Source organism: Mixophyes fleayi, chromosome 5 (assembly GCF_038048845.1).
Source record: "Mixophyes fleayi isolate aMixFle1 chromosome 5, aMixFle1.hap1, whole genome shotgun sequence".
NCBI classification, from domain to species: domain Eukaryota; kingdom Metazoa; phylum Chordata; class Amphibia; order Anura; family Limnodynastidae; genus Mixophyes; species Mixophyes fleayi.
This window is the reverse complement of record NC_134406.1, coordinates 127791029-127816002: the sequence shown is the minus strand read 5'-3', so window position 1 is coordinate 127816002 and position 24974 is coordinate 127791029. Positions and strand designations below refer to the sequence as shown.

The 24974-nt window shown below is 40.1% G+C and overlaps 1 protein-coding gene across 1 annotated transcript in view; it reads left to right on the top strand.

Moving 5' to 3' along the window:
• Positions 1-24974, top strand: part of SLC9A3 (solute carrier family 9 member A3) — a 104768-nt gene that overhangs the window by 46201 nt on the left and 33593 nt on the right. The window contains exons 4-8 of the mRNA XM_075212822.1: positions 1083-1161; positions 6379-6556; positions 7460-7680; positions 20102-20304; positions 23977-24066. Of these exons, the coding sequence (XP_075068923.1) occupies positions 1083-1161; positions 6379-6556; positions 7460-7680; positions 20102-20304; positions 23977-24066 (771 nt within the window). The remainder of the gene's footprint in view (positions 1-1082; positions 1162-6378; positions 6557-7459; positions 7681-20101; positions 20305-23976; positions 24067-24974) is intronic.

The following is a 24974-nucleotide window of genomic DNA, read 5'->3' as shown; positions in this document are numbered from 1 at the left end:
CCTGAGTCCTCCTATCAGCTGCAGTTCTGCCTCTATTTAAACCTGTCTCTGGCGCCATTAGGGTGCCAGAGTAACAGGTTTCATACCCTGAGTTCCTGGTTCTCCTTGCTCCAATTTCCTGAGTGTGCTCCCAGTGTTCCTGCTTCCTCGTTGTGACCCGGCTTGTCGACCATCCTTCGTTCTGTGTGACCCAAATTTCTCCGCGACTTTGGCTTGTTGACCATCCCTCTGGATTCTCCCTGGTACCTCGCATTCCCGATTTGGCTTGACCCGGACCGTCTGACCCTTCTACATTACACCGGCAACTGGCTAGCAGGACCGTGACCTGCGTACCCTGTGCAGCGAAGTCTAAACCTCCTTGCGAATACCAGGTTAGACTCTGCACCTGTTAGTTCAGTAGCGCTAATACCGGTTAGTGTCCTGCTGATGTTATCCTCGAGAGCCTAACGGCCTGACACTTCCTTTCACTCAGCCTTCCTATTCCTCCCGCTTCCATCCACCATTATCATCTCTGTTTACCAACTTCTCTTGAATGCTAACGCTTGTGAGTTTTATCCTGTCTACCTCCTATGATGATGTTGATGATGAATCTTGGTTGCTGGTTATTACCAAAAATTGTTTGCTACTAAAAAAATACAGTTCCTCAAATTAGTCTACTTATATCTGTGTCTGTGGTCCTACTGTGGAACAAAGTTGTATCTGTATCTGTAAGTGTATCAATTAATAGTTTCTGCTGTATTCAGGTTAAGCCAACCATTAATGATAGATCTTCCAGGCAAACTAGTGAGAATACTTTATTTATTGAAATAAATCCTGGCTTTACTATCAAGCTATCTCAATTATGTCACTTTTACCATTGGATTTCCAAAATCTACAGGTTAAAGTAGTTTAATGGTCACAACATCTTAAAAATATATTTTATTTATTAAAATGGAATGCACCTTCTTATTTTAGATAATTACATTTTTCAAAGCTTTTTTTATTTTGAAAAATGTCAAAAATGCCTCACAATCAGTGAGTGTACAAGCAGACAGACATAAGAGTCTTCAAACTACTAACCTGAAATATATCCTTTATTTTAGGTATTGTACAATGTGTTTGATTCTTTTGTTGCCATTGGAGGTGCAAATGTGACAGGCGTGGATTGTGTCAAAGGCGTTGGTATGTATATTTTCCCCACAAAGCTTTTTATTATTATGTTGCAGCTTCATTTCATCTGAATGAATACCAAAAATACTTGCTGGAATTTTTTCTTCTAAGGAAACATTTGTGATTTTTCCATTATTAATATTTATTAAAATGTTTTTTTGGTAAAAGGGAAGAGGTACAGAAAAAAAAAAAGGGAAGGTCAGTTACATAGTGAGAGGCAGGCATAGCAACTCACAATATCAAGTTCAAGTAAGTAATACACGAGAAGTCTATGCAATACAGAAATGCCATACACAACACTGGATCACAGAAATACACTTAAGTGCCATGAGACAAGGTGAGGGGGCTAGTGCGAGATGGAACAGCAGTATTTGGAGAGCGCAAAAGCATAGAGCCTTCACCCTCCATAACAAACTCATGCCAGGCCATCCATTTAATCAGAGAGGAAGAGGCAGCCATGAAATATGGGGCAACAGATGTCTCCATTTCAAAACTAAATTGTACCTTAGTATGCATTTTATAGATGGTAGGAGGAGCCGCGTTTTTCCAGTGTTGGGCAATTGTCACTCTGGCATCCTATGGATATGTCCCCAGATATATCTATGGTGGTGTGGAAGCTGTTCTGGGTAAAGATTGAGAAGGACATTGAGTGAAGACGGGTCTAAAGAGACTGCAGTGACATTCCTTGCTAGGTAAAAAACCTCCAACCAGAGCTGATGGATAACTGAGCAGGTCCAGAAGACATGAAATGTGCCACCTATAATACCTAAAAAAACAGCCACATCTTTTGGAGGTGAGCTAGAGTAAGGTAAGTCCTATACAAAAGTTTTAAAATTATTTCAACATTTTTGGTACATTTGGACATTTTATGGAGGTTACAATAGAGAGAGTCCTATTGGGCTGGGGAAAGAGTTAAGTTGAGGACTAACTCCCATTTGCACTGAGACTTATGCTTGGGCATGGTGGAGAGGCAAAGCCACTGCTGGTACCAAAATGTGGTCCACCCACTAGTATCATCTCTAGTCAGTAGTCAGTTTAGCAAATAGTAAAGGCGGATGTAAAATAAGTGGGCACTTATGGTGGAGAAGATTAGCGATCCAATGGTGCAGTCGTCGGTACCTATAGCAATCTTTAGAGGGTATGCAAAGGCTGCTCTGCAGTTGCGCGAAGCAGCGGAGACCTCCGGCATCAAACATATGTGTAAGAGAGGATAGACCTTCTGCAAACCAATTGGATAAGTTGAGGTCAGTGATAAGTCTAAAGACACTAGAGAGGGGTAGTTTCCTGGCTGGGGAGATAAAATCTTCAGATGACCCAATTGTTTTGTTCCAAACCGTAAAGGTATCTAAGATGGAGGATGAGGGAGTTGGAAACTAGGATCTCATTGAGGCTGGGAGCTATATCAAATCTGCAGTAGGGAACAAAGGATATATGATCCATTCCAAATCAACCCATGGCTTACGGTGTGCTGGGAGTGCCCAGTCTCTAATCTGTGAGAGGATACATGTTTCCTGGTACTTGAGCATGATTCGTGAGGCCTAGACCCCCCTGTCTTTTGAGTTGAACCATAAGAGTGAAAGATAACTATGATGGTTTGCCCCTCAAGACATATCGAAGTATAAGCAAATGTAGTGCCATCATAAACCTCTTTGGGAGAAGATAGGGGATTGTTCAGAAGAGGTACATAAGTTTAACTAGCAATGTCATCCTAAATGCTGTCACTTTACCCAGCCAGGAAACCTTATAAGCCTCTTAAGAGGTAGAAAGTCTAATGAGTTGGGCAATTAACAGGATAATTTACTTTCAACACATTGGAAATGTTCAAGGGGATATGGATCCCTAGGTAGGAAATAGAGCTGTCTTTCCAGGCATAGTTAAAATGTCGTTTCAGGTGGGCCAAGGAGTCCAATGGAATATTAATGGGGAGGGCTTCAGTTTTGTCAGTATTCAATTTGTAATAGGAATCTTAGCCATATCGATCCATTAGGGAATGTAGTGGGGATAGCAAGGTCTCCGGGCCGGACACAAAATGGAGGACGTCATTGGCAAAATGGAAAAGATTGTGGTCAGTCCACAGGAGGTTGAAACCTCTAAAATCCACAGAACAATGGAGGTGCTCAACCAGGGTTTCATTGGCCAATAAGTACATAAGTGAGTGACAAGGGGCACCCTTGCCTGGTGTCATTAGAGATGCTAAATTTGTCAGATTGGAAGCTGTTGCTAAAAACTAGCGGTCTGGCCTCAGTTCAGAGCTAGTTTCAAGAGAACCCGCCGCATTAATTACCATTGAGTGCCTTCTACTCCTCCAGAGAAAGCTCTAACAGCTCCTCTCTGTGTTTTGAAGCATATTCAATAATATTGAGGACCCTCTTAGTATTATTGAAAGCCTGGCATCCCATCACAAACCCCACATGGTTGGGAGTTATAAGATTGGTAATGAGGGGACCCAGCCTTTTGGTAAATAACTTGGCATAGATTTTAATGTCAATATTGAGGAGGGCTATAGGTCGGTAATTACAGCAGTCCACAGCATGTTTACCAGGCTTAAGAATAAAAATGGAGATGCCTTTCATGTGAAAGTAGGAAGCAGATTGAGGGCAAATCATGCCTGAAATTCAGCTAGGTAAGTACACGATTTGAGTCCATGTCTCTCCATGCAGGGATATCAGAAACAGCATAAACAGGACGCATGAGGGCATTCACGAAGAAAGTACCTTGGGAATGTATGGAAGAGTCTTGGACAGCCTCGAAGCAGGGACACTCTTGTCCCACAGTCGTCCACTCAGCCTGGGCCAGGAGCGAGATCGGAAGGTTTCAGAGGCACACAAGATATCCCAGCCTATCAGAAGTTTTACACCAGAATCTGGAGTAGCGATAATGTTTGTAGAATTGTTGTTCTGTACAATGAGATTCACCAGAAATCCCTAGCAGTAACTGATGCCGTTTTCCCGCAATGCGGTGGTGACCGCCTGAAATGTCCTCTTGAGAGTGGCAGCAGAGAAATCAGGAAACAATTGGAGATCAGAGAGATCTTTGGTATGTTCAGCCACTCTAGCTGCCCTCAGGAACTGCTCCTTGACATGAAAAAAGTGCATCCTAAGCAGTGTATCTCTGGGGGAGGAACCCTTAAAGGTTTGTGGCTTGGGTAACCTATGGACTCTGTCAATGAGGAGGTCATGGTCGAAACCGAAGAGAGCAGTTTACAGAAGAGAGAAATTACATATGTGAGTAGTTGAGCATTAATGACTGATTCTGGAATACCTCTGTTTCTAACATTATTCCTCATATACCTGTCTTTCATATCTGCCATCTTGTCCCTGAGAGAGTCCATGCCTTAGTGGATGGTGTCATTGGCATCCATTAAATCGCTGTGAGATGCCACCAACTCGCCCATTTTTTGCCCAAGGTAGTTAGTGCAGTCTCCGATTTCTTCAATTTTTCCCTCTGAGTTCCCGTATGGACGCTTTCATGGTGGCAGTGAGCACAGAGTTGAGATTGGAAAGCATGAGTTGCATAATACCAACCGTCAGGGGAGAATTGGGGTCAAGAGGTGTAGGAACAGCATGGGGATCTACAGTTCCTGATATCAGGGGGTATCAGTATCCACATGAGGAGGGATCGCCGGCAAAGTCATCTTCTCAGTACCTGTAGCAAATGTTTAAAGTAGTTCACTACTGGAATGTGTTTGATGTGTTTGACCTTTTTTGGGGCCCTTGTGTACAGAAATAGAAAAGATTGAAACGAGAGAGCGTATTGCAGAAATCGGGTGCAAATCCGACCGGGGATGATGGGTTAGGTCAGGTATTGGATGCACATGGACTTGGGAGGGCGCTTGTGGTGAATCAAAATCTGTGCATAATCAGCTGGAAATAGGTCCCGGTGAGGGGCCGATGAAGAGCCCCATAGGTAGAAACAGGGATAAGCAGTCACAGGACTCAGGTCAGTTTGTTATAGCAAAAATCACTCACCAACAATATTAGGGGAAATCAGCTGGACAGTAGAAGAAGCTGGGTAGCCCATGTAGTTATAGGTCTGCAGAGGTGCCAGGCTCCAGGTGTGTCAGGCAGGGCAATGGCCCCCTGTGAGGAGAGCTTAACCACTGGTGTTTGATGTACCGCAGTGAGGAGGAGATATGTCGGTAGGGATGGTCTCCACCGGATATCCCATACTAGAGGCCGGATATGGGTGCTGGAGGTAGGCCCGGCATGGTGTGGCGGCCCAAACAGCAAAACAGTGCAGGAGTGTGGTTCCCACTACCGCCGCACCTCTCCTCCACGTGGGTCCTCGCCACAATTAATGCCAGCAGTGTTGGATGCAAGTATTTTCAGCTGGGAATCAGGATTTGGGGGTGCTGCTGGCCAAGGAGGTAGCACCCCAGCCTGTCGAGGGTGGAAGTCCTGGTGGCAGGGATATGGACTACCATCCCAGAGGTAAACCCTGACTAAGGGGCCAGGGTGGGATTCCCACCCTTACCACCCCATTCCCACCCTTACCACCCCATCCCACTGAGTCCTGGGCAGCTTTGGAGGGTGGAGGGCGCTCCCAGTAGCACTGGAGACCAGTCAGTGAAACGTTGGGAGGAGGGAACAGGCATTGAAAGCCCTTATCTTGTGCGCTGAACGGCCAATCACTATGGTATTCAGGCTATTCACCCAGTGTTCAAGATCTTTAGTGAAAACTAAATGCACAGTACCATTTATGTAGATATACTGTAGTTCTCAGCATCTGTTTTCAAGCTTTAACATGTAATATTTATACAAAGGGTAATATATAAAAAGTTAAAGTATTTAAATGTTTTGAGTGCTGTTGTGGTCATGTGGCCTCCTGTGGTGTATTTTACATGTGATGCAAGTATCCATTAGAAATCCTTAGAATAAGGTTATTAAAATTGCTGTAAACCAAAGCATTCAGTCAACATTTACTTTATTTGTATAACTTGGCATATTACCAACAAACTAAAATTTTTGCCTAGGATTGATACTGTCTTTGTTTATTATTTCAGGTTTTTATCACCTGAAATTTGTTTGGAATTTAGTGTTTAAGCATATTCTTGGGCGTCAATGGAAGAGTTAATGCATGAAGTTAATAAGACATTTAACAGAGGGATATTGTGAGCACTAAATAAGTCAAGGAACTCTCTAAAAGCACCTGTACTTTACTGTATATTATTTTTTCTACTGTATATTGTAAGTCTATTATGAAATTGTTTTTTTAATGTCTTTTTTTCAGTGTCTTTTTTTGTGGTGAGCATCGGAGGAACATTAGTTGGCATTATTTTTGCATACCTACTCAGCTTGGTTACACGATTTACCAAGCATGTAAGGATAATTGAGCCTGGATTTGTCTTCATTATCTCATATTTGTCTTATCTTACATCAGAGATGCTTTCTCTATCTGCAATCCTTGCGTAAGTAGCATGTACTTTACAAAACTGATAGTCCTGGTGTGAAAAAATAAATCATATAATTTTAGCTTTTGTGTTTTATGTAATGGTAATAATGGCCATTACATTGTGACGCTTCCCATAATGTGAAATTGACAAATGGCAGATCTGTAGGCACTTCTGTATAAATAAAGATAAAACCAAGTGTATGTTGAGAGGCTATGAGCGCTGGTGCTGGCAACACTTTATTGTGTTTATTTTTCTTGTTTTCTAAACTACATATAACACCAGCTATCATCATCAAGATCATGCTGATATAATAGCATGTCATCATGCTTTACTCATATACATGCATTTACATCTATAAGCTGATGCTTGAGATCTGTGTGGTTCAGTATATAGGAGCAGATACGCTATTTTTGCACACACATTTGTTTTGCGCAAATTACACTATTTTTGCTTGCAACTCTGCATCAGGCCCAATATCTGTTTTATTCAATAGAAGTAAGTTGAATATAACTCTCCCTCTAACTCATTTGTTTACAACCTAAATAGTATATATATAATAAAATCTGCTTCATCTTGCAGTGTTTCAATCTCAGTGTGTATACTTAAAATAATGCACAATGAGGTATTTTGTATTTTCATTAGTAACTGAATTTATTAAATCAGTATAATAGCATTGTCTTCGCTGCCATCTACCCATAGGTAGATATGTCAACAATTTGTGTTGTCCTTATAAGAGAATCTGCACTCTATGTTGTGAAAGATGACAAACATAAAATGACAAATAGCATGAAAGGTATTCACATAAAAATGGTGTCTATTTTGCTTGATTTTTTATTTTTGCATTCCAACAGCATTCATTGGCTGATAAAATATCACATGGTAAATCTTAAAATATTAACAATACACAAATTATTTCAGGATTACTTTTTGTGGAATTTTCTGCCAGAAGTATGTTAAAGCCAATATTTCAGAACAATCAGCAACTACTGTAAGATACACCATGAAGATGTTGGCAAGTGGAGCTGAAACTATTATCTTCATGTTCTTGGGGATATCAGCTGTTGATCCACATATTTGGGTGTGGAATACACCTTTCATACTTCTGACATTAGTTTTTATCTCTGTTTACAGAGTTATAGGTAAGTACCAATATTAAATGTTTAATAAGTTGTAAACAAAATTTGTGCATACTATATATTGTAACCTGGCCTGTGAACCATCCATGACTGGATCACTGATAAAAAACTTCTGGTATAAATTTATTTAAAGGATATAACACAAAATGTGTTTTTTCTGTTTTAACCTTTCTAGAGGAAATGCCTGATTTCTGATGTATATATCTGATACAATAAGTCTTTGTTTTGAAAGCCTTCTGTATATCTTGGTGTACAATCCCAAATATATGCTTTTTTGGGGGTTGTACCTTTCTTTGCGAATGTGTATTCTGCGACTGTTTGATGAAAGGATTCATGTTGATTGGATCTTTTGATGTGTGAGGGTTCACTTGAAGACAGGAAGGTTTAATTAAAGACGTGCTGCTAGATTTCCTGCGTCTAAAAACAAGATGCAACACATCACAGATTTTCTAAAATTTCACAGATAAGTGTAAATATTGTTAGCTTTGCAATGCATGTAAATCTATGTTTTGGTAAACAGGTAACATCCTGATTCTACAAATAGCCTGTGTCCAAATCTGTATTAGAAAGCACTGTACTGTACACTGAAATGTATCATTTTGATATTCCATCTGACCTCACCACTGATACCTTTAATCAGTGGACCTGTCCTTGTGAGGGCACCTGAGCGAAATAAAACATCACTTTTTGCTTCAAGACCCTGCTTGACAGCTTCTTCAATATTGCTGTAATCCTGTGACCTGCAGATTAGACCGTAAATCTAATCCGTTCTCCGGCTGTTTCTGAGGTTGGACCCAGCTTTCCAGTACCACCGCTCTGCCTGCTATCCTGCAGCTCTGGTCAGTGTGATAGACCAGGGGCGATCCATCCACAGCAACCCTGATCCATAGTAAGAGGTCCAGAGTTACCAGCCCAAGTGTACCAGCACAGGAGTACACTAGCAGTGACAGTTACCCAGAAGGAACATGGTTCTGAACGCCATAAAGGAGCTGAGTGGTGGCAGTGGGCTCCTCCTACTGTGGCAGGAGGGGTGTATTTGGAATAATGAAAGGGGACAGTGGCAAAGTAAGCCCAGCCAGTTCCCAGCAACAACAGTCAGAGTGGCATAGGGGGTTCATCCTGCCACACCATCTATTGGACATTTTTATGCAATGAGGCAAAATTGTAAAAGACAGCTCCATGTATACATGTTACCTATTCTAATAGTATCCATGTATTTTTATTTAAACAAGAGTAGTGCTAATAAAATGGAATATACACTCATATTTATCTTTTTTTTTTCTTTCTGGAACAATTCCAAGAATATCTTTCTTCTATGTCTATTTCTTCTTTTTTTTTCATTTAGCCAATACTTTGAATGCCTTACTGTTTATTTTTGTTAGGAGGGATGTCACCCACTGTTATGCCAGGCGGTTACCCACCCAGCATAATAATACAATCATCATTGGTATTAGTGAATGTCTATCCACTGGGCAAGGCTTGCATTGATCCCCTCCACACGCCTTGCCCCCTGGCCTGGGTCCCATCTATGCAGAAGGCACTCAGGACATATGCATTTGGCCCTGCCACTTCCATGCGTCGGTGTCCCACCCCAAGAGGACATTATTTATTTACTATATATATATATATATTTCTCTCTCTCTCTCTCTCTCTCTCTCTATATATATATATATATATATATAGATATATATATATAGATATATATATATATATATATATATATATATATATATATATACACAGTGGTTGAAGTGGAAACATAGAAGTGGCAGTATGGAAATTAAGAAGTGGTGGTATGGAAAATTGGAAAATGTAACAGGAATGTAATTGAATGGAATTTGATAGTTTTAGAATGAAGGCAGAAGGAGCCACCGTATACAACCCACTTCAACCATATTATATAAAGAGAGAGAGAGATATGCATATATATTTATTTGCATAGTGTTGGATTCAAGCTTAAATCCTACTGTGAGAAAGGGGAATGGAATTGGCCCCTTAATATTACATAAAGGACTATGGAGAGGCCATGTGTAGTGATGCTAGTTAGAATTAGGGGTGTGCACCGGCCACTTTTAGTGTTTTGGGTTCTGATTAGCTTGAGGTTTTGGGTTCTGATTTGTTTTGCCAAAACACCTGACGAAACGTTTTGGTTATGATTTAGGGTTTTGGGTTCTGATTTATTTTTAAAAAAGCATAAAAAGTGCTAAAATCCAGTTTTTTGGGTTTTTTTCACTCCTACGCTATTATTAACCTCAATAACATTCAATAACAAACATTTCCACTAATTTCCAGTCTATTCAGAACACCTCACACCTCACAATATTGTTTTTAGTCCAAAACGTTGCACCGAGGTAGCTGGATGTCTAAGCTAAGCGACACAAGTGGGCGGCACAAACACGTGGCCCATCGTAGGTGGCTGTGTAGGCTTGAATGGCCTTTTTCTGCTCCTCCATCCTCTGCAGCATATAGAGGGTGGAGTTCTAGCGCGTCACTACCTCTTGTTTTCGATGATGACAGGGCATTTTCATTATTTTTTTTATTTGGCAGCAACAGTAAACGTAGTTTAATATCTGATACGCAGCTATCTGGACTGCGTAGTGGAGTGGCCCCAGTACCCAATTTGGTGCCAGGGCCACAATACCTCCTCCAACTGGTCTGAATTCCACTGCACAGATGGTGGACACCGGATGCACGTCTAACACCAACATAGCAGTTACAGCCGCAGTTATCCGCTTTGCAATAGGGTGACTACTGTCGTGCTCATGGCAAACGACTGTTGGACGGTCACATAATGCCAAAAAAGAGTTGCAAGATGGAATTGTCCTTGGGCCCTCCCACCCACCCTTATGTTGTTGAAATAGGACATGCACACTTTAAAAAACGAATCATTTCAGCGACAGGGCCTACCAAACTACTGTGGCTGAAATGATTGGTTTGTTTGGGCCCCCACACAAAAAAAGCTATTCATCTCTCCCTGTACAAACTAAACTGGCTCTACTGAGGCAAGATGTCGTCCTCATCCTCATCCTCTGATTCCTAGCCCCCTTCAGTGTGTACTTCCTTATCCTCACACATTATCAATTCGTCTCCGCTGGACTCCACAACCACAGGTCCCTCTGTAGTATCTGGAGGCCAGTGCTGTACTTGATTGAGGAATTGATAATTCATTTTTATGAACATAATTTTTCTACGTTTTGCGGAAGCAACCTCCTTCGCCGCTCACTGACCAGGTTCCCTGCTGCACTAAAAACTCTTTCCGAGTACACACTGGAGGGGGGACAACTCAGGTAAAATAGAGCCAGTTTGTACAGGGGCTTCCAAACTGGCTTTTTTTCCTGCCAGTAAGAATATGGACTGTCTGACATGTCTACTTGGATGGTGTCAGCAAAATAATCCTCCACCATTTTTTAAATTGTGACAGCATCCAATGCAGCTGCAGTAGACATGTCTGCAATGGTTGGCAGGTCCTTCAGTCCAGACCTGATGTTCTCAGCATCTGTGCTCTCTTAGGAAAACTGAGCTTTTTACTCGCAGCCACAGGTGTTGAAGAAAATGAAGGAGGAGCTGTTGGCATGTCACGGTCCTCTTCAGAGGACAATCTCCTGACCAGCAGGTCTTTGCACCGCTGTAGACTTGTGTCCGCCGGAAACAGAGACACAACATACGCTTTAAACCGAGGATCCAGCACGGTGGCCAGAATGTATTCCTCTGACTTTAAAAGAGTGACCACCCTTGGATCCTGGCAAAGCGTACGAAGGGATTCATCCACAAGAGCTACATGCTTTGTTGAATCGCAATGGTTTACCAGCTCCTCCCTCACTTTCTCCAGCTACTTCTGCAACAGCCTGATCAGGGGAATCACCTGACTCAAGCTGGCAGTGTCGGAACTGACTTCTCGTGTGGCAAGTTCAAACGGGTGCAGAACCTTGGACAACACGGAAATCAGTCTCCAGTGCGCTTGACTCAGGCGCATCCCTACTCCTTTTCCTATGTCGTAGGTGGCTGTGTAGGCTTGAATGGCCTTTTGCTGCTCCTCCATCGTCTGCAGCATATAGAGGGTGGAGTTTCAGCGCGTCACAACCTCTTGTTTGAGGTGATGGCAGGGCAGGTTCAGACTTTTTTGATGTTGCTCGAGTCTGCGCTAGGCACTGGCAGAATGCCGAAAGTGTCCAGCAATTTTGCGGGCCACCGCAAGCATCTCCTGCACACCCCAGTAACTCTTCAGGTAATGCTGCACCACCAAATTAACGGTGTGGGCAAAACATGGGACGTGCTGGAAATTACCCATATGTAATGCCCGCACAATGTTACTGGCGTTGTCTGACACCACAAATCCCCAGGAGAGTGTAAGTGGGGTAAGCCACTGTGAGATGATTTCCCTCAGTTTTTCTAAGAGGTTGTCAGCGTTGTGCCTCTTATTAAAACCTGTGATACACAATGTAGCCTGCCTTGGCACGAGCAGCCGTTGTGCAGATGCTGCTACTGATGCAGCTGCTGCTGTTGCTGCAGAAGGCGATGCATCTACCCAGTGGGCTGTCAAAGTCATATAGTCCTTCGTTTGCCCTGAACTACTTGTCCACATGTCCGTGGTTAAGTGGACAGTGGGTACAACCGCATTTTTCAGAGCACTGAGGACACTTGTTCGTACTTCTCTGTACATCTTTGTTATCGCCTGCCTAGTAAAGTGGAATCTCGACGGGATTTGGTACCGGGGACACAATACCTCCATCAACCGTCTAAATCCCACTCCACTGATGGCGGACACCGGACGTACGTCTAACACCAACATAGCAGTTACAGCCGCAGTTATCCGCTTTGCAATAGGGTGACTACTGTCGTACTTTGTGCTCATGGCAAACGACTGTTGGACGGTCAACTGTTTGGTGAAAGACGTAGCTTTTTTACGACTTCCCCTCTGGGAAGATGACCGACTACCAGCAGCAACAGCAGCAGCGGCAGTAGTAGGCGTACCGCTGCAGGATTCCTCAGATGAATTCCGTATTGAAGAGGACTCAGTCTGGCTGGTGACATGGCCTGCAGGACTAAATCTGATGGAGATCGTGGAGGAAGTTGACGAGGAGGGTGTTGGTGGTGTGTATCCAACAGGACCAAGGGATTTAGGCGTCCCTGGACTGATGACGGTCCTAGCCCCAGTTCCTGAACTAATCACTGAACTATGAAGGTTATTCAGGTGACATATAAGGGAGGATGTCCCTAGGTGGCCAAGATCCTTACCCCTGCTTATTTGAGCTTTACATAAGCTACATATGGCCATACATTTGTTGTCCGGATTGGGATAAAAATAACTCCAGACCGAAGAGGTGCATTTCTTGGTCTTCTGACCAGGCATGACGATGGGCTTTTTCATCCCATGGACATCAAATTTTTCCCCCCCTGGTGCCTCATTTAAAATAACCACATCAGCATCCTCCTCATCAAGTTCCTCCTCAGCCTCAGCTACATCAATAGCCTCCTTCCGGTGTACAACATTGACACCTTGATTATCCAAATCTGGATCTACACTGTAGGTGATCCTTCCAGCATATGCAGAGGGCGTGCTGCAAATGGTGGAAGGAGCGACCTCTTCCCGTACAGTGATGGGAAGGTCAGGCTTCGCAACCACCAACACCCTTGGACTCGCCTTGGGGATTTGTGATGTCATCTGTTTAGAAGGCAGAATTGTTTGCTGTGTTGTTGCTGACAGCATAACTCTTTTAAATTTTTTTGAGTGGGGGGGGGGAGGAGGGCTTAGATCCTTGGGTGAAGCTGAACCACTAGTCCTGAACACGGGCCAGGGCCTAAGCCGTTCCTTGCCACTCCATTTCGTAAATGGCATATTGGCAAGTTTACGTTTCTCCTCAGATGTTTTCAATTTTCTTTTTTTGCTAATTTTAGTGAACTTTGGGTTTTTGGATTTTACATGCCCTCTACTAGGAGATTGGGCATCGCCCTTGCCAGACGACGTTGATGGCATTTCATCATCTATGTCATGACTAGTGGCAGCAGCTTCAGCATTAGGAGGAATTGGGTCTTGATCTTTCCCTACGTTATCCTCCAAATTTTTATACTTCATTATATGCAGCACAAGAGAGCGTACCCCTAAACCGCACACACTTTGGGATTGCTGAAACAGTGAACGTAGTAATATTGATTGCAGTTCCTATTTTTTGGAGTGCAGAAACAGTGAACATAGTAATATAGATTGCAGTTCCTATTTTTTGGGACTGCAGAAACAGTGAACGTAGTAATATTGATTGCAGTTCCTATTTTTTGGACTGCTGAAACAGTGATAGTAGTAATATAGATTGCAGTTCCTATTTTTTGGGACTGCAGAAACAGTGAATGTAGTAATATAGATTGTAGTTCCTATTTTTTGGGACTGCTGAAACAGTGATAGTAATAATATTGATTGCAGTTCCTATTTTTTTGGACTGCAGAAACAGTGAACGTAGTAATATAGATTGCAGTTCCTATTTTTTGGGACTGCAATAATATATTGCTCTATAATATTTTTTATAATTTTTTTAAAAAAAAAATATTATTTTTTTTGGTATTTTTTTTTTTTTTAAATTTTTTAAAGATTTTTGGATAATTATCAAATTACTATGGACTTAGCAGAAAAAAATACAGGACAAAAGCACCACTGGACTCAGCAGGACAGACACTGGCCAAAGCACCACTGGAATCAGCAGGACAGAGCACTGGACAAAGTACTACTGGACTCAGCAGGACAGAGCACCACTTGACTAAAGTAATCAGCAGGACAGAGCACTGGACAAAGTACTACTGGACTCAGCAGGACAAAGCACCACTTGACTAATAAACTAATCAGCAGGACAGAGCACAGGATCAGAAACAACCTCCCTCTTCCACTAACCACAGGGAGAATGAAGATGGCGGCCGCGAGCGGGGCATTTATGACATCCGAATCTCGTGAGATCCGACGCGAGACTTGGATGTCATAGATTCGTTTTCGAGTCCTTGGGCGGCCGGAAGTACCCGAACAGTGCTCGGATCCCGTCGGATCCGCACTGTTCGGGTGGGCTCGGATTAGCAAAATCCGAGCCCGCTCATCTCTAGTTAGAATGCATGCTAACTGCATTTCTGTAGTATTTACTCAGCAGGCCTTAAGTCTGCATGTGAAAAAAATTGCAATAAAATAATGACAAATGTATGTTCATATATGTTTTGATAACCCTTGTCATGTAACCGTTAACTACTAATATTTTAGGGAAGAAGTAACTTGCAGACTGTAACAAAATTGATGACTGGCTCATGTCGTCCTTTATATAGAAACTGTTACAATGTAAATTTCCTTTTGTAGATGAGCAGACAATCCAGCAAACAATTTCACACAATACAAAATATATTCTTCCTGAACATAGCCTTTATTTTTCCTGTGCAGCTATCTGTGCTAAATTAATTGATGAAAAGTGTGTTTTAAAACATGAATTAATTAATTCACTGTAGGGTTTTGCAATAGGAAATTAGGTGCTATTTGTAGTTTAATAATGTCACTATATTGTAGGGGTGGACAAAAATGTTACCTATTTTGTAATCAATGACAGAAAATACCTGGCAATCATGGCTTTAGCATATCATGACAATAAACAGTTTATGTTACAGAATGATGCAGGTATTTATTACATGAAACTTAACAAGACAACCTTGTACTAGTTTTTAGGTCAAACTATTGTGAATGTTTCATAATCTCCACTGTGTTTTGTTGCCAACTCAAATAAAAGTGTCAGCTACCGACTCCATTATCACATGCGTAAAACCGCACAAAGTAAACAGAGAATAAAACATGGAATGGTAGTTTGCAAAGCAATATATTTATATGCGTTTTTTTAATGTGAATATTTTTCTATGTAATCATTGTTGTTAGTTTGTATAATTACCATAGTAAATATGAGAGCATAGTCCACAACAAACTTTTCCATTGTTAACCTACTGAAATACAAGCCAAATTCTACAACAAACTTGAGCCACTTAGCGTCTCTAGCTTCTGTTAATCTGTATACATCGCATAGGTTTAGGACAGCACTTTTCACGGGGTATAAATGAAATAGTTTTGGATTGTTATTTTGTATAGTCTGTTTTTGGGAGCATATTTAGTTAAACTAATGTTTCAGTTCCAATTAGAAGCAACATCAGGAGTCCCTAATGATGGAGAGCGAATGAAATACATAAATCAGTTGGGAGTGTACCTGGCCATAATACCAAAAATGAAATCTTCCCCTGCACCTAAGAGGTGCTTTGTGTGCCCGTGTTTTTAATAGGAACTAGTATTTTTATAGGCTTTATATAGGTATATATTGTCAAAAGATCCGGTGGTAGTTATTGGTGCGATGACCACCTTTTCAACATGCGTAACTGCGACAAAAGAATGCCGATTGCATTGCTCTAATTTAAATAAGTAGGAAATAGCGACTTACTGAAAAAGTGACAGAGAGCTATTTCGGCAACCATGGTATGAACCCTCTAAGGACCTCTGTTTCAATTCAATTCCCCAACATACACACACAGACAGACAGAGAGAGAGACTAGGGTAAATTTTTATAGTAGCCAATTAACCTACTAGTATGTTTTTGGAGTGTGGGAGGAAACCGGAGCACCCGGAGGACACCACGCAAACACGGGGAGAGCATACAAACTCCACACAGATAAGGTCATGGTTGGGAATTAAACTCATGATCCTAGTGCTGTGATGCAGAAGTGCGCAGCCACTGTGCTGACCATAAATATATATATATATATATATATATATATACATATATATATATATATATATATATATATATATATATATATATATATATATATGTATATATATATATATATATATATCTATGTATATATATATATATATATATATATATATAGAAACAGACATAGATCATCTGCACTCACCATGTACAGACTGGGGTGCAAGAGGGGGTTGCCCACATTGTATAGACAAAAAAACAGGGATACTCTGCACTCTCCCAACACATAATTAATGCTGTACTAAATACTGTTCTATATTAAAAACAGGGAATGTTAGTTCCACATATTGCAATATATGTTTAAGCTGACCAACTCACGCCAAAGTCTTCCTAATCTGGTCAGTCCTAACATGATCAAATGCTATGCTATTTATCTGGGCTTAAGGCTTACCTGCACACAGCTTTTAAAGGCAAGTCTTTCCCAAGCACTAGCAGCCATGGGAGACCTGGGACTCACCTGACACAAGTTGGAATTAATTAATGTAAAGAATGGGGTGCAAGAGTGATGGGACTTACATTGTATAAACAGAAACAGACATAGATCCTCTGCACTCACCATGTACAGACTGGGGTGCAAGAGGGGGTTGCCCACATTGTATAGACAAAAAAACAGGGATACTCTGCACTCTCCCAACACATAATTAATGCTGTACTAAATACTGTTCTATATTAAAAACAGGGAATGTTAGTTCCACATATTGCAATATATGTTTAAGCTGACCAACTCACGCCAAAGTCTTCCTAATCTGGTCAGTCCTAACATGATCAAATGCTATGCTATTTATCTGGGCTTAAGGCTTACCTGCACACAGCTTTTAAAGGCAAGTCTTTCCCAAGCACTAGCAGCCATGGGAGACCTGGGACTCACCTGACACAAGTTGGAATTAATTAATGTAAAGAATGGGGTGCAAGAGTGATGGGACTTACATTGTATAAACAGAAACAGACATAGATCCTCTGCACTCACCATGTACAGACTGGGGTGCAAGAGGGGGTTGCCCACATTGTATAGACAAAAAAACAGGGATACTCTGCACTCTCCAAACACATAATTAATGCTGTACTAAATACTGTTCTATATTAAAAACAGGGAATGTTAGTTCCACATATTGCAATATATGTTTAAGCTGACCAACTCACGCCAAAGTCTTCCCAATCTGGTCAGTATATCTATGTATATATATATATATATATATATATATATATATATATATATATATATATATATGTGTGTGTATATATATATATATGTGTATATATATATTGTGGCAAGAGCCCGCTACTGCAGAAGCACACGCGAACAACTTCTTCCTTTTTATGTAGCTTTATTGTCAGGATGATAAATGTTTTGACACCGTATACTTTCACAGCAATTATGGAGACCCTAAACGCTTGCTATACATAGACCAGCTCTCTCTCAAGACCAGCCAGCTACCCCAGCGTTGGTCTCCCTGAACAAATAACACAATCAAACTTTTATACATGATTCTCCTCCCCCAGCCTTAGCTTGATGGACAGGTGACACACCCAGCTTCTCTTATAAAGAAAACACCCATTACTGGCTCTGTTTGCACAAACAGACACATCCTGTCTGTTTGCTGAGAGGAAATGATGTAAGTTAACAAACTTTAAACTACACATACATTTTTACCTGGTTTAATCTCAACCTAGGTGCATAACTGTGCCAATGTTTTATTCTGTTTGTATACTTTCTCTGCCTCTTGTCAGATAAATGCCTACCTTTGTTACAATATATATATATATGTATATATATGTATATGTATGTATATATTTATATATATGTATATGTGTGTATATATACATATATATATATATATATATATATATATATATATATAGATAGATAAATATAGATATATAGTCAGCACAGTGGCTAGCACTTCTGCCTCACAGCACTAGGATCATGAGTAATGAAGTACAAGAATTATGAAAAATGCAAATACGCTTTATGGTATCGGTACTTACCATAATTGTGGTATCAGGCTGTAAACATCTGCAGCAGCTAATTGAGGTACTTACAGTGACATGGAACAGTTTCTCATATGATAGTCATTAAAATATATGAAATGCAGATTATCAGAGATAATTGCAAGAATGTATATAAATATATATGTTTTTGGTTCCATATCTTCTTAGAGCTAATGACACTTAAGACGTTTTCTGTTGTTTTAAAAATACTTTTTCCTGTACAAAATAAAGTCACATTATAAATCTATTTAGGAAAGAGTTCAGAGTTAAGTTAGTAGAATGTAATATTTCTTGGACATAATTAAAAGAATGTGATCTATATAAGTAAGTAATGTAAGCAGAAAACATGTGATGCATCCAATAGCATCCAAAGAGATGTTAGATTTAATTAGTCTAACCAACAAGGCAGCTGATCTGATTGGTTGCTATGGTTTGTAAAATCTTATCAAATAATGTCCAATGCTTATATTAAGCAAAGTCTTATAAAGGTTTTCATGTGTTTGTGTTTAAAATGTATTATTGAATTCCTCCATAATTCCTCCATACACTGTCATTTGTAATGAATGTATTTTTCTGAAATTTAGCACTCATAGTACCTCAATTATGAAGCACATTCAGGGCCTAATTTATCTGCGGACGTAAGTTCAGTTGCATGATTTCGTGAAATTGATTTGCGCATGTTTAGAAAAGAACATTGTGCCAGTGATTACAATTGCATGCAATTCATGTCCAAATGCAAATTAGACTTCTGACTGTCTTCGACTTGAAGGACAGAATGGGGGTATGTACAGCAAGTGTGTGCCAAGGTTGAGCCCACGTATATTTGTCCAATACAAACTCGACTTTTCTTAGGTACGTGATGCATGTCAGAACATGTGTAAGAGAAACTATAAAAATGCATTTTATGTACAGTACACATTAAGAACATCCTGATTTATGTATTTCATGTAATATATACATATATCTATCTATCTATCTATCTATTTATATATATATATATATATATATATATACACATATATCTATGAATACATAAATCTATATACATATATATACATATACACACACCGTATATTTGTATATACAACATGTATTGTTATTAATGATTATGGTATTGAGAGTTGAGAACTTATTTAATAGATTTTTTTTTTTTTGCATGCATTCTGATGGGACTTTGTATTGCACATATGCATGTGTGTATCCTGCAGTCTGTTGTGTCTGTGTACATAGACAAGTAACATATAGCCAGAGCGTACTTATACCCCTATTCAAATGGAAAAGTTTCTTGAGATCCGCTTGTTCTTGAATAGTGCGTGTAGGTTCCGTTCACTTTTTTTAAACGGAAGTTGCTTTCCCATTGCTTTCGAGGATAAATCAGGGCCTCAATGAGCACCATAAACAATTTAGTTTTTGCTCTGCTCTGCCACCCCCCCAAATACAATTTTGCGATACTTCTGAGCCCTTTTTCACTTTCTTAACAATCTCCTGTGTGTTTACATTGAACAGACCCCCTTTTGGACCCAAATAATTACATGCAATTCTACTCCCATAGACAAAAGCAGAACCCTTAGGGTTCAATGTTCTTAAGCGGTAAAGACTAGATCATGTAAGAATCTTGGGCTCATAGTATGATATAATCTAACAATTGATGTTTTTCTCTTTCTTAGGTGTGGTTGTTCAGACATGGATTTTAAATCGCTATAGAATGGTTCAGCTGGAAATAATAGATCAAGTTGTGATGTCATATGGTGGCCTGCGGGGTGCTGTTGCCTTTGCTTTAGTTGCTCTATTGGATGAAAACAAAGTAAAAGAAAAGAACTTGTTTGTCAGCACAACTATAATTGTTGTGTATTTTACAGTTATATTTCAGGTATTTCTGCGTATTTTGTTTTGCTAATGAGATTGTGTGATACTAGAGAAATACTCCAGGATGTCCTGAATGGTGAATTCCATAATGATGCCAGCTCCAGTGTAAGATTTCTCAATCAAACCCTCAAAGTGCTTATACTGACGGATGAATTCATCCTGCATGGTGTGCCACACCACCTGTAACAGGGTCTCCTCCTCACACAGGTGCTGATGAATATCTAGATTTCCAGGTGAGACTGGACGTCTCATACAGGAAAAATATGCAAATTTTATACTGATTTGTGTCAAATGTTCCTAAAGAACAGAAACATTTTAAGCAGAATTTAGATGGCCTCATTTAGCGTTTGCGTCAGTGTGTACACAGAAAAAGATGTGCACAAAAAATCATACTTATTTCTTATTGTAATTCAGATGCATCTCAAGATGCATATAACCCAAAAACATAACTTTATTTGTAAATAGTACAATATTGTAATGATGTATCATACTCACAAAAGAGAATGGTGTTGTGTCTATTGCTATTAAATGCATTTTCAATATAAAATTCAATTGCGTACAAACCCTCCCACATCCATTGTACACAGGGGCGGATTGGCCATAAGCTTCACCGGGAAGTTTCCCGGTAGGCCGGTGGCTAACGAGGCCGCCTTCTTTTTTATTTTACATTTTTTCTCCACCCGGCACGGTTGGAAGGAGGGGAACAATCAAAGAAATTGATGGTAAGCACCAAGCAGCCTCAAGCATCGCAAGGCTGCCTGTTGCTGGGTATGGTCCTACAGCACTATGTACAGATCAGACAGGAAGCAGAAAATATTCACTTCCTGTCTGTCTGGTCAGGTCTGCCGAGCAACGCTGCAGAGCGCGCCGGCCACCGATATTTAAGGTAAGTGAGAGAGACTACATCTGGGAAAACTATGTGAGTGGGCTACATCTGGAAAAACTATGCGAGGGGGCTACATCTGGGAAAAGTATATGTGAGGGGCTGCATCTGGAAAATCTATGTCAAGGGGCTGCATCTGGAAAAACTATATGTGAGGGGGCTGCATCTGGGAAAACTATATGTGAGGGGGCTGCATCTGGGAAAAATATATGTGAAGGGGGTTCATCTGGAAAAACTATGTGAGGGGGCTACATCTGGAAAAACTATATGTGAGGGGGCTGCATCTGGGAAAACTATATGTGAGGGGGCTGCACCTGGTAAAACTGTATGGGAGGGGGTTGCACATGGGAAAACTGTATGGGAGCAATTTAAATTTTTAAATTTAATAAATTTAATTTTAGACTGTGGGTCGGAGCTAATTATCTAATGGTGGTGCTATTAATTTATTTGCAGGGTGATGGTGGGGTTGTTTAATTTAATAGTGGGCCCTATTAATTTAAGGTGCGGTGATGGGACATTTAATTTAATGCTAGGGTTGTTTAGGGCTATTAAATAAATATAGGGCTGAGGTTAGGTAGGAGGGCTATTTATTAAACGTGAATATGACTTATTTAATGCCAGGGATGGTTCTGGGAAATGGTTATATTTATTAAACGTAAATGCTATCAATTTATTGCTGCAGTTTTTTGGAGGGAGGTAAATAGGTTTATTATTAAATGTGTATACTATTAATTTAATGTCAGGGCTGGTTGGAGGGAAACAGATCTATTTATCAAATGTTAGTACTATTATTTTAATGTTGGGGCTGGAGGGAAGACTAATTATTAAATGTTGGTGCTATTGATTTAATGCCGGGGATGGTTGCAGTTTCCTAAATTTCATGTACCTATTTTCTTTTCCCAAATAGGGCCCCCAATATTCCAGGATCCATACAAGCCACAACTGATCTAAAAACACCAGCAGCCTTAGGGGGTGAAAGTGACAAGAACAGGTAGGAGAGAACAGGATAGTCTGCCAACTGTCCTGAATCTGGTTGGGCAGACCCGAATTTGGGTGACTGTCTCTCTTAGTCAGGATTTGGTCCGACAGCAAGGACAGTTGGGAAATATGTCCTGCATCACACTGTACTGCTTGTGAAGTAGTGCACACAGTTTTGCCTGTGTATTTGTCTTAAATGTATCTAAAATTATAACCCTCCCCGTCTTATGTGCCCCAGGTCCCCCAGAGCCTTATTCCAGCTCTGGTGATACTTTAGTGGTTCTTGCATTGATTCCATTGCCTGCCTTCTAACTTGCACTGGTCCCATTCTCAGATTACTTTGCTGAACATATGACCAGCTCCCATTGCACTGACAATATCATTAACCCTGCCTCCTTTGCACTTAGTATGTCACCAGAAAACCCTTGGAATAGCTCTCCCCTTCACTTATGCCATTGTCTGCCAACCCTGCCTGCATTGTTATTAATTCAAACCACCACCAATCACAGGGCACATTTAGGGCTCATACACAATTGTTACAAAATTTTACCCTTGAGGTGATCGCACTGCTTAGCCATTTATTATAAGGATTATTTTTAATGCATTTTTAAACACACAGTACACATTTGTATTTATTAAACAGAGATTTGATTGGTAGTTTGTATCTCATGACGTCTGGGGAAGATGCATCAGTGCGGTGAGGTGCTCATATGCTGCTCTGGCAGACTGATCAGATATGATTGTGTCAACATGTTTCGTAATAGTTAAGCTTACTAAACAAAGTCAGATATGTTTCTATGAAGAAAATATTGGTAGATAACTAAACAATTTTGAGCACAGATGTATAAACCAGTCGCAGATCATGCAGAAGGATTCATGTAATTTTATAACACAGGACTGGCTGCTTTTTCCCTGCATTGCTTTAGAAATGACCCACTGTGTAATAAGTCATCACATTTAGGTTTTCCTAAATGTTTACCCAACCAAATTCAAAGAGTTCTAATTCCCGCCCACTTTTGTGTTAGCCCCACCTACATTTGAGTTGGCCCCGCCCACATGAGGCCACTTCAATAATTTTTTCCAGGGCCACTTAAGGTCCCAATCCGTCCCTGATTGTATACCTGTTTCAAATCCAATGAGAACCCTGCAGAAGTCAAGATGGAAATGCCAGTTAAGTAATGCGAATAGATAGCTGCAGCTTGACATAATATAGCTGAGGCACTGATGAATTAAGTACTATTAGCTTGAGAAGTCAATACACAAACAGCTAAGCAGAAATGGATAGCTAGTAGTGCTGATGGTTATCATCATCATTGCATGTCTTTGCGCCAGCCTCCAGTACTCCTAAGTGGTACATCTGGAGATGAATCCATATCTAATTATGTTGCACTTATGTGAATACACCTTTATTGTTTTCAGTATAGGCTTGCCCTCCCTTAGACATATCCTATAATACCCGAAAATCTAGATATGGATGCATTTTTGGTGCTAATGCGCAGTACGGAAATGCATATATTACACACAAAAAATGGCGGATATCCAACGGGGCCCACTGAGGCCCAATGTCTGCTCTAATCTACCAACTGTGCCTGCCTAAATTTGCCTAATTTAAAGTTTTAAATCTATTGCTCAACCTTTTTAATCTTCTAAATTTACTAAGTCTCATGTTTTCATTTTCATTGATTTCAAAATTATGATTTTACATGATCCATGATATTTGTGTGATTAGTAAATAATATGTTTTCTTTTCATTTGTGCAATTTTGTTATCATCACATAAAGTAATTCTGTACACTTTCATTTCAATTTTGAACAGGGATTAACTATTAAACCTTTGGTACAATGGTTAAAAGTGAAGAGGAGTGAACATCGTGATCGAAAACTAAATGAAAAGCTTCATGGCAGAGTAAGTTCAACCTGAAATTTTGCATAAATTTTTGAACAAATAAAGTAATATAAAATCAGTATCAGTTGGAGTATGTTAAAATAAATAATAAGTGACAATTCAGATTATTCTTCTGACCTAGCACTAAAATTTCAGTACATTCAACATTAGGTTTTATAAAGCACAAAACAAAGGCCTGAAACACGAAACCTAAAATGCAAGCTACAATACTTTATTATCAAAATTTGCAAAGGGAATTCTTCACCAGGGAAAAAATTCTTCAGTCATCCACCATAGTTGTTTTCCGTGGTCTTCCAGGTCTTTTGGTGTTGCTGAGTTCTCTGTTGCGTTCTTTCTTGCGTTCTGTTCCAAACAGTTTATTTGGCCACACCTAATGTTTTTGCTATCTCTCTGATGGGTTTGTTTTGATTTTTCAGCCTAATGATGGCTTGCTTCACTGATAGTGACAGCTCTTTGGATCTCATATTGAGAGTCGACAGCAACAGATTCCAAATGCAAATGTCACAGCTAGAATCAACTCCAGACCCTTTATCTGCTTAATTGATGATGAAATAATGAGGGAATAACCCACACATGTCCATGAAATGGGTTTTGACTCGATTGCCCCATTACTTTTGGTCCCTTAAAAAGTGTGAGGCATATATACAAACTGTTGTAATTCCTACACTGTTCATCTGATTTGGATGTAAATACCCTCAAATTAAAGCTGAAAGTCTGCAGTTAAAGCTCATCTAGTTAGTTTAATTTTAAATACATTGTGGTGGTGTATAGAGCCCAAAATATGAGAATTGTGTTGATATCCCAATATTTATGGACTTGACTGTATGACAGTATTCAATTAGTGTCAAATTCCCTTTGTAGCCTCGCAAGACTTTGTGGGATGGTAGGGCATTATAACATTACTGTTT